Consider the following 13841-nt stretch of genomic DNA (forward strand, 5'->3'; position numbering starts at 1 on the left):
TATATATAATACAACTGTGTAACAAAGTATAACGAAGCTGCAATGCAATCTGAACCCTGTTTTATAATAAAGTATTAACTAATACTATTAATCTTGTAATTAGTTTTTGGTACTGACTTATTCGATTTGCCAGATAATTTTTTAGTTTTAAACTCTACATGAGTTGAGTGATATTACATATATCACTAATAGTCGTCCTCATCACGAAACAATATGTATTAATGCTTATACTTTATAATGATGTGAGATAGTTGACCGTGGATGAATTATAAGAGGAATTGGTCGGGGGGGGGGGTGCGGTCAAAATATAACAGAAATAAGTTGAAATAACTTATTTAAACCTGCCAACGTTTCGGCCAGAATTTCTAGCCTTCAATAATAAATTAATTTATTTTTTGTATTCATTGGTTTCTATCTTGTTCATTGTTCTTAGCCGCGATGAAGGCTAGAAATTCGGGCCGAAACGTCGGCAGGTTTAAATAAGTTATTTCAACTTATTTGTGAGATATTTTGACCGCACTATCTTCTCTTTATACTTTATACTTTATACTTTATGGACTAATACTATTGGCTTTTATTATGAAATAAGCCCCAGGATAGAAAAAGTGATCTCGGCATTTTCTGATTCGAACTCCTATCTCTATTTTTCCTTCAATTATTCATCTAAATCTTTAATATTTTTTATTTATCAATTTTTATTATTGCAAACAATCTGAACTGATTATTTCAAATAAACAAAATTCAAGGTACTTTAAAGAAAAAGTTTTTGAAAAATTTGTATTTAAGCGCTGTCAGACTATTTCAATGAGGATAAGACCCAGCTGATATAAACAATCATTTAGTTCTACATTAGCATACCGGGTGTAAACAAAATCGTTAGAGCCATTTTCGTTTTATTTATTTATTTATTTATTTTTTTTTATTTATCTATTTTTTTTTATTTTTTATTTATTTATTTCATTTTTTAATTTTAGTATGTATGAGATCATTCATCAATATTACCTATTTCCCACAACTGTGTGGCAGATTGTAATATCTATCAATAAATAAATCTATCAAATCAAAAAAAAAAAAAAGAACCATTTTCGAGAAAATCTAAATAATGTCAGAAATATATTTCATAAAGTTGCGGTAGTATTAATCTAAAAAGTTGTATCACATCCCGGGCATATACTTGCCTTTAAAAGATTGTTGTGATAAATTTTTAACAAAGGTCACTACGATAAATAATTTTTATTTTTATTTTAATGTGAAAATTGACTAATTAGGGTAATTTGTTGGATTGATCAGGGCAGAATAGTCTGCATGAAGTTGTTTTTTAAATGATTTAGTCCAAAAATTGTATTAAGATTGTCCCTGAGGATGGCCGAATTGGCCGAAACGTCAGACTTTTAAATAGAATAAAAATGTTTGAAGATTAGAATGGATAAATTTTTATTTATTTAAACAATATTAACCAGTCTCAAGAAAGTGTTAAGACTATAAATATATAATTTTAGTTCCTTAAGACTTTTCGTTTTTGATCTAGGCTGTTCATGCAAGTTAAGGAACCGGTATTATAAATTTAAACAATTGCCCCTTGCCCAACTGAACCTATGTCACTTTAGACATATGGTTGCATATGTCTACATTCTCTTACAATTTTATAGAAAAAGGAACCCAATAAAAACGACTAGGTTCAAAGAAGGCCCCCAGAGACCCTTCTAACAGCCCTTTCAAGCCCTTAGTATCATGTATAAGTATAATAGCAAGGGCTGACACTTAGGCAAGTACATGCTGTCATCTCACAATGGACTTGCATCAGTCTAACTATTTTATGTTTAACACATGAAAGTTAGTTCTCACAAGATCATGACTCTTACCCCAATTTCTTGGAAGCCTGACACCCTGCTTCTAGTCACGCCCCTTTTTTTTCCCCCCTCCCAGATAATTACTTCTAATTTCATTGGCTCTCTAGGCTCCGCCTAATTTCCTAAATTATCTGATTGGTCCAAACTCCTTCTCCTATTTCACTATTCTTCCTACCCCCTCTTCTCAAATGTTCATATATATTTCCTAGACTAGATAGCTAATTAAGAAGATAGAGACTAAGTAACAGTAACAGTAACAGTAACAGTAACATGTAGTTCTTGTAAATATGTTGGAATAAAGTCATTTTAGTCTTCACTGATTTTTATGTTATTTAATTCGCACTAACACACAAAAACACACCGGTGCGTATTTGTAAACAGGTTAGAAACAGAATGTGAAAGTAATAAAAATTTGAAATTATTAATACCATTTATTACGGCATTTAAAAACTAAATGAGAATATGGGTAAGTACATAAATATAACCAATGAATCATTCAGCAATACGTTCTGCATTAAAATTCATTATAATATGCATCTCTAAAATTTATTCTGAAAATTATAATCGTTGGTCTTTTGAAATATTTTTATAATTAGAGAATGCTCTTTCTTAATCAATCGACTTGATGGGTTCAAATTCGTATACACTTAAAAGTATAGGATTTTGTTTCTCATTGTTGTTAAGAATGAGAAATGGAATTCTTGAAAATTAAAAAATCCACAGCTATTGTTAGAAATGAGTTGTTGAAGGTAGTGTTTATCATATTGTTTATTGTATTATTAAATAAATATGAACTTTCGATTCTAATCTGGAATTTTATCTCCATCGTTGCATTTTAATTTATTATTTCAATTTTTACTTTCACTTACGTATATATGAAATATGTATATAATGGAAAAGTATTGCGATCGTGAAAACTTTCGAATTCAAATTTTCAACGGTATTATGTTTAGAGATCCTCTGAGTCCAAATAACCAAATTGTCTCAGAATAGTGTGCGTGTGTCAATCACAAAAAAAATCGATAACGTGAGCACAAGTCCATCGATCTATTTAAAACTTGGGGACGCAAGTAGTGCGATACGAACACTACACCAGATAATTTTTTTAAAAGTCCAAATATACAAATATATGCAAAATAAAACTTAGTTAACATGAGAACTATTCAACGTAAACAGTTCTATTAGGCCTCACATTTTAGCAAAATTGCTCTTATTTAAAAGATGTCCAATTAGGTTTTTTACTTTTGGTAGTTTTAAAGATATGAAGCTCCATAAGAAAATTTAATTTCTTTTAACGCTTTGAAACAGCAGCCATTTTTTATTTTCCCTATTTATATTTGGCAGACTCATTAATTTTGACTTTTAGCTATAGATGGTTTTCATTAAAGTAATTAAACATGGGCTCTTGGAGTATCCCGGGCGGCAAAGACCTACGCTACGCCACTGATTCCAAGTTTGTTGGTGTGTCCTTTACTAATTATAAGGTTTTTGTTACATAGAAGTTGTATGTTATTATATATTTTATTTAAAATAGATTATTGCAAAAAAATATAACAGACACGCTCAATTTTAAAGTTTATTGTTAAAATATACGGATATTAAATTATTTTTCTACATTCAAAATATTTAGTTAAGTAATGAGGTCGCTGAAAAGTAAACACTTGAGATAAGTTAAGAGCTTCTGATAAGATTTATGTTGTGTATTTAACGGATTTTTGTGGAGACTTATTACAGTGATATGGATGGATTCCCTTGGACCTGGAACGTTACCTAAGTAAGAAGAAGATAATGGAAAATAACGTTTTAATGGAATCAGGAATGGTAAGCTAATTCTTATTCGTGCATAACTGAATGTTTTTATGACCTGATTTATTTTGAAAACTTTAATGCAAATAGACAACTCTTTTAAGTTTCAGGCACAGGTTTTTTGTTTTGTTTTTCTGGTATGGATGAAGAAACCAGCAACATTTTTTCAGGTATGAAAAAATCTTAATAATTATCATATTGTTGTATTCTGTATGTTACCGGGGCGCCTAATTTGATGAACGGGCAACACCTTCCAGCATTGAGCAACACTTGTTAGAAGCATGATATTATTATAAATTTATAATTAATTTTAATATTTATATAAATGAACTTTAAATTTAAACAAGATATAATTTTTTTCAGTATGAAATATAAAATATTTTAATATATTTTCTGTTTTTAGATAAGGGATGAACGGTAACACTGGAGAAGATAAAACCTCTCACTAATTCAAGTGTATCCCGCTGGAGCGCTAGTCGCCGCTTCCAAACTCCGTAAAATGTTACACATGTGATAATAATTCTTATTTATAATTTTTTAACTCGGTCTTGTTAGTTTTTAGACGTTTTATTAGTGATTAGGAGGTTTAATTTGATAGTTGAAAGTTTTAATAAATTTATTTAACCGCTTCAAATGGAAGTAAAGCTGTTTCCAGTTGCAAGGTAGGTTGATATACCTGTCTAATGCAGCTTGTCAAGCCTTAACATTGATTATTTTGGCCGGTTTAATTAGGCACGGTGTTACCTTTCGTCTGGTACAGAGACCGGCAAAACAATATCATTTCAAAACCGCACTTTTGTTTTTACTATTGCTTTTTTAGGTTAAGCTTTCCAAATGCTTAATTTTTGGCAGCCTTTACGCGATTTGGACATTTGCCATTTAGTTCAGCGAACTTTTAGGCACATGTGGGGTTTTTTTACTCTAATAAAGTCAGTTGGGTCTTGATTGTGATCAGGTGCTATTGAAGGGTGTCAGTGTATTCTGCTAGTGATCTGTATTGGTTAACATGATTGCTGATTACTGACTAGAGCTCATATCAATATCTCTAATCATTAATCAGTGTTTGAACTACTAGTTTACTATTTCTGTGCACTCTGAGGGAAAATGCCACAAGAACCTGTCTTATCAATAACAGGTGAATCACATTTAAATACCTGAAATCTTATCATGTTTTAGTATGTTATGGACAGTTATATCTTTACCCGTGGTTGTTTCTGTGAGAGTATATAACATTTTTAATGTGATACTTTCATTCTCGTTTTTCAATTTATTTGTGACAGTTTTAACTGCATTTTATGATTCTAATGAGAAATATTTTTTCATGTTTTTTTTACCAAATTTCCATTTTTACAGATCAGTCATGCTTTTTTTATATTTATGTCATTGAATTATCCTATAGAAAGATTTAGAATTAATCAATTTTCCCCATAACATCCTGTTATTGATTTTTACCTCAGCTAACCTTCTAGTTACCTTCTGAAGGGTGTGACAGGTCTCTGCCAACAAATGACTTTGTCATCTGGGCCTAGTTTCAATATTTTTGAGAATAATATTGTCTCGAGCATCTCGTAGAAAGTTTTAAAAATTATATTAATGATTAATAGTATAATTATTCTAACTTACATAGAAATGTATCCAAATCGTTCTTACAAAATGATGATTACTAAATTTGTAAGATGAAAATTTAATCGTACTCATAAGATGTGATCCTTTTGAAAAAAAAAATAAAAATTATTTGATTTAGTATTTTCCCTATTATCCACTGTTCAATGTAATATCAGTATTATATGTATATAAAGATATTCTGGGTTTAATATTTTTCATGTTTAAATAAAATCCTAGTTTATTTTCTATATTATCCAAAGTGTGAAATTTTATTTAAGCCTGTGGATGTTAATTTATTTGAGACAGATGGTGTTCCTAATCTCCTGCCCATATTTCTATCTTAAAATAACCCACTCGAGTAAAAGTGAATCTTACTTGGCACATGGATATGAAGTGTTGATTTTTCATATTGATGTTCATTGCAATACAAATTGATATTTAGTTTTTATATTTGTCAAAGGAAGATTTATTCATTTTTGAGAATACCAATTTCATTTTCTGAAGGAAGTGAATGAGACCATTCTTGGATTAATTTTAATAAATTTATAATTAAATTGGTGTTTTTTAAAATACAAAACTCATTTTTTTGGTGATTTAATGCTTGTCAATTCTAGCAAATTTATAATATTAGGAATTTTTACTAGTTTTAAAATTGTTGATATTAACTTATTGAATTTATATATTTAAAGTCCTTTTAAAATAATCATTTATAGTTAATTTTATAATTTTATCAGTATTGTACTTTATTTAAATTTGAATTATTAAATATCGCAACTTGTTAATAACAAATTATTGTTAATAAATGCGTTTTTTTTTCACAAAGTTATTAAATTAGTAATTACGGTGCTATTTCAGTAGATATTAGCATGTTGCTTCTATTAGTTTTATCACATTTTATTTATTTTGGTAATTAGTAGCTTTTCTTAGTTTTATATAATTCTTGAGAGCATGAAATAAAATATAATAATCGTGTTGCACCTGTTACTGGCCGATTTCAGTCAATGTGGCTCCTATCGGATTCCGTGGTGCTATAATAAATCTGTATATGCTGTCAGTTGCATGACTTCATGAATATGATTTCATTGGAAGCGTAGACTGTACAGTCAAAGATTTTGACATATTCATTTTATGTTCTTATAATTATCGATGTAGCTTGGTTATGTAGATCTACAACAATCTTTTTCTCTCTCGGAAATTATTATTACTTAAATTGAATAAAATTTTTTTCTGTTTGGTGTATTTGAAAAATTAATCCTTGTTATACCTCTTTTTATGAATAACGAGAACATTGGTTTTTTTATTTTGTGTTTGTCGAAAATTACCAAAAAGATCTTAAATATGTCTATTTTTATCATATTTTGATTTCTTTTATGTTAAGTTCTTTAGGTTAAATTTTTTAATAAAGTTCACTATTGAGCATGTAACGATTAAATTTTTAAATCATCTGTAGACAAGATGCTGGCAGTTTGTAAAATATGAACTGTTTTTGTTTTGTTTTTTTTTCAATTTTTTATTTTAGAAAAACAATGAAGTGGATAATGAGGAAAAAACCCCAAAACATTGTTCCAATATGAGATGGAAAATAAAAAAGTTATAAAAAAGGGGTATTTCTTTCTCAAAAAGTAAATGGGACTCTTTTTATCAGATGTTATTAATAATATGAAGTGGGATCCAAGGATGATGCAGTTCCACTATATCCATATTTAGCCGCTCCTAACTTTGATATTTTTTTTTTTTTGTATAAATCAGTTTTGTATTCATTATTCTAATATTATAATTTTTGCCGACAGGATGGTTGGCAGAAAAAGGAGATAAAAGCCAGGAGATGGACGGTGGTGGTAGGCGGAGGGGTCCTACCGCCGAAGACCATGCCCTTGATCAAATCGCAAGGGAGGTAAGGTGTCTTTTTTTTTTTGTTTCGACTAATAGATTTTGGAAGGCTAAATTCTTGACCAAGGATGGCTGACCTTATGCTAATTTTTACTATTACTTAGTTATATATGGAAAATACTGTAAGGGTAACTATTATGATGGTGAAAACTGCCTAGCTTAAAAACAAAAAGTCACACAAAACTATATTATATAAATATAATTGGTTTTTTATTCACTTGAAAATGACTCCTAACCATTTTAATTAAAATCTTTATGTCAATGTACAATCAGGTACTCTGTAATTTCAGGGAGGTATTATCCTCAATTAAATATTTTTGACAAGGCTTAAACGCTGAATTTTTGATAAAAATAAAATTTTAAGTACCTAAAGTAATTTTTCTTTATTTGAAGTAATCGATCATCTCTTATTGTTATTATTAACAAAAAATAAATAAATATGAGCTATGAAAAAATTTTATTATTAAATGTAGGAGAAAACTGTGTTCACATGATGGGCTAAAGCAGACTGGAAAATTGTGAATAATCAAGAGCGCGCGATCTCTTCCAATCCCATTCCATACCAAATAGCTTTGCTATCTTTTGTTTAACCTTTGTATTCTATGAAGGAAAAAGTTGATAGTCATTTTTCTCTCCTCAAGAAATCCTTAAATAAGAAGTTTCTTATCATAAAAAAAAAAATTCAAATATCTTTAATTTTCTTCATTAAAAAAAATAACTATCTCCCATTTTTATTAATAAAGAGTGGACAAATATAAAATATAAAAGAATTTGATAATTATTTTTTTCCATGGTTGTTACAACAATAAATAGATTTTACTTTCACTTATATATGAAATGTATTGTAAGGGGAAATATTGTCAACCTGGATAATAAAGAAATAGCTACTTAGAAATTTTCAGGAATTAATTTCATTTCAGATAGTTTGATTGTATTATTATAGTTAAGAGCAGTGAGCAGTGTGATACCCACACCAGATTTTTACATTGTGCTTTGGGGTGGAAAAAGAATAACTTAATCTCGCAATGAAAATAATTAATTTTAAATTATAAAAGCACTAATTTGAAATAGTCATTTATGATATCTTGTGCGAGATCTTTTCATTATGGTTATACAGCTCTCGGAGAATTTTGCTTCTTAGTGTTCAGAGACTTCTAAAGATATTTCACTTTCCAAACCCCACAATATGATAATACGTATAGACACCGAGATGCATTGTGTACATCTTGTAAGTATCCAATGTGCCAAATATGTATGAGGAGATGATGGTTGGGGGTGTGGTCAGCAGCTATTTTTTTCCATCTCTGGTAGTAGGTACATTGTAGTTAAGGCCAATGAAAATTCATTGAAAATCTTAGAAGGGTTTTATATGTTTTTATTATAATATAACTTAAAAAATATAAATATATATTATAATTGATATTTATGTTGTTGTAAGACAATATGAGGAAACATTTAACATAAATGTTCTACTTTACCTATTGTCAAAAGTAAAAAAGGATCCAGATTTATTATATAAAATTCAGTCCTTCATTTATTTTAAAAATAAAATTACCAATCTAGCACTTCGTTATTTATGATTTAATCATTTATTAACTCAATTTCTCAAGTTTTACTTCTATATTCAACTTATTTCTCATGTTTCCTGTTCATATCAGTTCTTATCATCTATATTACAGATAATGCATTATGAGAGATACATTATTTTAGATAATGCATTATTTTAGTCACTTTTGCAATTATAAGTTAGTATTTGATAATACTTTTATTTAAAATAAACCTAGTTTTTAAAAAAAATATTTAGTAAACAGTATGATTTTTTATACAGTTTCCATAACTATTCTATAATGATTATAAATTTAGCTCATTTAATATTGTTAATAACATTCTCATTGTTGTTGTTGTTATCTAATTTTATGGAATGTTTGCGATTTAGCCTTGAAGATTATTTTTATAAATTTTATTGTCATCATTAAAAAGTAATATAAGGACTATATAAATGATTTTTGTTATTATTTTTTTCTTGTTTTCATTACATTACTGTGATCATTTAAATTATTGATATCATATATGTAATGTGTTTGTTAATTTAAAATTTTATTGTGTTAAAAATGATCTATTAGTATTTTAAATGATGTCATATTTACAATTGTAATTTTATTAGCATTGTTAAAAGTTAAATTTTAATGAAAACATTTTATTTGATGTTGATTTGAAGTGGCCGATCTTTCATCGTTCACAGTTATATTTTATTAATTTTTCAGTATTTTCATTATAGTATGGAATTAATTCCGAAATTGTAACAATTTGATTATATTTACCAATTATATACAAAATAGTATATGCAAAGATATCAAATAGGTAATCAGAAACTGAGTGAGTAAGAACTTCAAATAAAAATTCATTATATATTTAAGAAAATAAATTATTGTTTAAATAAAATAATTTATATCAAAGTTCAGTTTCAAGCACTCTTTATTATTTCATTAAACGTCTAATGTTTTGGCCAATCTCGGACGTTTAAAGAAATAATAAAGAGTTTAAGATTTAACTTGGCTACAAATTATTTTATATAAACAATAAAACCATCCTCAAAGAAGTAAAAAGATTGTATATAAAACAAATTTATTGTAAAAATATTGTTTTGGTTTTTTTCTCTCTCTCCATAATAATTTGTTTTCCTAGCGATACATTTTTCTTGCTAAAGAAATGAACTGCTTTCTCATTAATTTAAAAATATTAGTTTTAAAAAAGAACCAAAGTGCATAAATACTAGGAGTTGTTGAAAATAATATTTAATCATGTCTTTTTTCCTTAACATCAATTTTATTTGATTGATTTTTTTATTTTTTATTACAAATTTACCAAACATCCTATAAAGCTATTTTAGCAGATGGTATAAACATTTATCAAAACGTCATGAACCTAACAATTACTTGAATTATTTATAAATTACCATATTGAAGTTATTATTCATTTTATCTACAATAATACAAATAATCTATTTACATTCGTCAGAATCTTTAATTACTATTTTTTAAGATGTTGAGGTAAAAAATTGTTTGTACCATGTTTAGGATTTCCCCATCTTTAAGTACTAACATTCCTACTATTATAACCATTAATTTAACAATAATAAACATTTTTTTATGTATATCATTAAAACTTTATAATAAATTTTACCTCATTTGCTAAGTACATCTATTTCTTTTTGAAAATTTGTCAGATAGTCACATTAATTAAAATTTATTACACAACATTGTGTAAACAGTGTCGTTCACTACTGTTACATTCATCTGTTCCTTTAGCACAAATCAATGTTATCCTGTTTGTGTTATACTAGGCTCTATCTCTTTGGACATATCAATATGCCTCTGTGCTGTTTGTTTACCTCATTATTGATATGTCCATGTTTAATAAATTTTGCTAATCAAATTGAATATTATTGTTTTGATATGGATAATTTTATTGAATGTTTTTCCTGATTTCTTTTCTACTTACATTTCCAGCCTATTTATTATGTCTACATAGTGTGTATTTAAGTTTTTTGTTTCTGTTTTATAGTTTACAGTATTGATATTTTTAGTTATGTGAATTGCTTCTAAGATCGTTCGGCTTTTTGTGTTTTTTGTCCTGTCTGTTATGGTACGGTTATTGAAGTTAAATTGATAGTTTAAAGCTGTGCTTAGCCAATGCTGTGCAGTTTATGTTCTTAACATTTTTAGTGTTGTTTTTCCTAGTTTTCAGTTTTTTGGATGTCTCTCCAATATATATTATTTCACTGTTTTCGTAGTCAAGCCTATAACATATATTGCAGTTTGCTTTTCCAATTAACCTATTTTATCTTTCTCTTTAGTTAATTAGTGTTGCAGCTTGTTGTTATTGTATAAAATGTTTTAATATAGGCATGGTCATATTCTTGTAATGTATTTTTTAATTTTATTTTATCGGTTAGGCCTGCTATGTATTGTAACCTGAAGAATTTATTATTATCATTATCCAATGTTTTACCTTTTTATTGCCTTACCTATAAAATTCAGTGTTTTTTTCTAATTTTGTTTTTGTTGTTATTTTGCTTTGTTGTCATGACTATTTTTATTTCCATCTTTGTTCTATTTTCTTTCTTATTTTTTGTTATATGATAACAACTTTCTAGGAAAGAAAATCCAGAATTTAATTACTAATTTAGTTAATAGTTATGTTTCTAGATTTATTCAAACATCCAAGAGCAAGTTAAGCTTCTGTTGTGGTTTTACTGTTGTACTATCACGATTTCCTTGATAATTGCATAGCACTATCAACTAGCTGTGCATATGCATTAGCTAACTACCCCACCTAAAAGCTTTGACAGTGAACTGTCGCAACCTATAACCTCATAACGCCATCATATATAACGTTATATATACTTATAAACTTGTATGTTTTGTTTGTTTTTACCTATGATGGCGGTAGTTTCTTGTTTTATTTAATCAGCAGTTTTTGTCTTTCATGCACCAAATTGAACTGTTAGCATGGTTATGTTTCTAACCTTCTCACTGTTGAGGCATTACTTGTACTGTGGACATTTATCACGTGGAAAAGTACTCTGAAGGTAAGTTAAGGCTAGCAATGAAGTATTTACTGTTAAAATTGATCTATGGAATGAGCTGCCAAGATGAATACAAATAGATTCAAGTTTTCCATTGATAGGTGGAATTTTTGTGGAAGAATATAAAAGTTATAATACCTTTTGAAGCGATGCAAGAGGAGAAATGTTCTATTATGCATTCAACTATTTCCAAAAAAGAAAATATGAAAATAAAAGTTTATTTTGTAAATACTTTTTTATTTGTTTTGTGTTTTATTTTTATTTAATGATGTCAATGGAAATCAGAAATTTCATGACATTATTTTCATCATTCAACCCATTCTCTGGCCGTAAAACATTTTTTTACAATAAAAAAATTTTTTTACAGTTGTAAATTCTTGATCAATTTTTTGTCAGATAGCTTACTTTTAAGTAAATATACTTCATAAATATTTTTTTTAGTTTTACTTATTTTTTTTCCCATACAAATGAACAAAATAAAAAATATATATATAGAAATGAAGTTTCATAAAGTAAATATTATGAACGGTCTAAATAAAATTTTATAGGGTTTCTATTACAATTTATTATAGAATTTAAGTATTATATTTTATTATTTAATTTGATTAAGCATATCAAAATGTTTATTTTATTGGATATTATAAATTTAAAAGATCTAAATTCATATGTTGAGTTTATAATGATTAAATTAAGAAAGATATCATTAAGTTAAATTTTTTTTATCTATGTTATTTTTAAACAAAATTATGAATAATTTTCTATGGTGGATTGACTTCATTTAATGATTTTGGTAAGGAACATATTAATTATAAATTTTTACTTGACTGTTCTAAAGGGTTTGTTCGTACTTGGTGTTATTTTTTCATTTTCCGGAATAATTTTCTCTTTCATTACTTCTTCCATTTATTTTAACATTGAATAATATTTCGAACAGAGTGACCATTATACAGTTCATTGTTCTACTTAAATTATATGACTGACATATGTCAACACCAATTAAAAGAACTGTTCATATTCGAATCAAAGTCAACTTATTTTCTTGTTTTTTCATTAGTCATAAGTACAGACCAAATTTTTGTGCAGTAAAAAACCCAAAATCGTGCAGTGAAAACCCAAAATACGCATAAAACACCCAAATCCTGCAATAATCAACTTAATTTTTTTACTTATAATATCAGTGCATGGAAATCTTACCTAAACTTGTTTGAATTAAATTAAACTTGCTAAATACTTTTTATGTTTATGAAAAAAAAAAACTTGACTACTCTGATTCAAAATCTACAATTTTGTCCTTAATTGGAGAGCTATGGAAAATCTAATTAATATATTTTAATTTTTTACAACTACCTCAATTTTAAGTTCTAGAAACAATATACAAGGCGCTATGTAGAAAAGAGTATTTAAAAATATTCTTCTTAGCAGAATTCACGTTTTTATTTTCTAATAAAATTTCATATAGCATGCTCTCCTGCTTAGCTTTGCAAATGTTTATTTACGAATTACGAATATACTTTCAACCAAAAAACTAACTACTAATAGGTCAATTTAGGAAAACTTTTAATTACACTATGCCGACGTTTCGGAGTCCTCTGTCTTCAGGGTACTAATTATTATAGCAATGACATACATACTGTCTCATCATGGTTTCCTATATTTAATAACCATAAATTTTACTTAATGTCAATTTGTTTACACTACACTAGCTCTTGGTATCTTCTTGATCTCTGTAGAAGATTGGTGTATGAACAGATTTTTTGTTTAATTTTTATAAATAATTTACTTTGACAATATAATATAATATAATATAATGATATTTAGAAAAAAGTTAAATTCTTGTGAGTCAATGAAGTCGGCCAGACTGGGAGTCCAAGTTACAAACAATAACATTGAACATTATACCAGGTCATTCAAAAAGTCCTGTTGTTTTTTTGGGGGAAATTATAAATAAATAAATATTTTCAAATAACCACCTCTATTCATCAAAATATCCACCATCACAGTCGGTAACCTTCTCCCAACGAGATGGTAAAGCCCAAATTCCTTCCTTAAAAAACTGTTGATTTTTACTGCAAAAATAAGCGGTCAGTTCGTGAATTAGGTTG

At 27.5% G+C, this 13841-nt stretch overlaps 1 protein-coding gene across 9 annotated transcripts in view; it reads left to right on the forward strand.

The window, feature by feature from the left end:
• Positions 1–3520: 3520 nt before the first annotated feature.
• Positions 3521–13841, forward strand: part of LOC106678097 (leucine-rich repeat flightless-interacting protein 2) — a 189616-nt gene continuing 179295 nt past the window's right edge. The window contains exons 1-4 of one of the 9 annotated variants that reach the window (XM_067045379.1): positions 3573–3671; positions 3761–3826; positions 4060–4318; positions 7052–7155. In XM_067045379.1, the coding sequence (XP_066901480.1) occupies positions 7087–7155 (69 nt within the window). In that variant the 5' untranslated portion in view covers positions 3573–3671; positions 3761–3826; positions 4060–4318; positions 7052–7086. The other 8 variants (XM_067045382.1, XM_067045383.1, XM_067045376.1 and 5 more) reach the window with 8 other exon arrangements.

This window comes from Halyomorpha halys, unplaced genomic scaffold (assembly GCF_000696795.3).
Source record: "Halyomorpha halys isolate HHAL.00 unplaced genomic scaffold, Hhal_1.1 Scaffold123.1, whole genome shotgun sequence".
Classification (NCBI taxonomy): domain Eukaryota; kingdom Metazoa; phylum Arthropoda; class Insecta; order Hemiptera; family Pentatomidae; genus Halyomorpha; species Halyomorpha halys.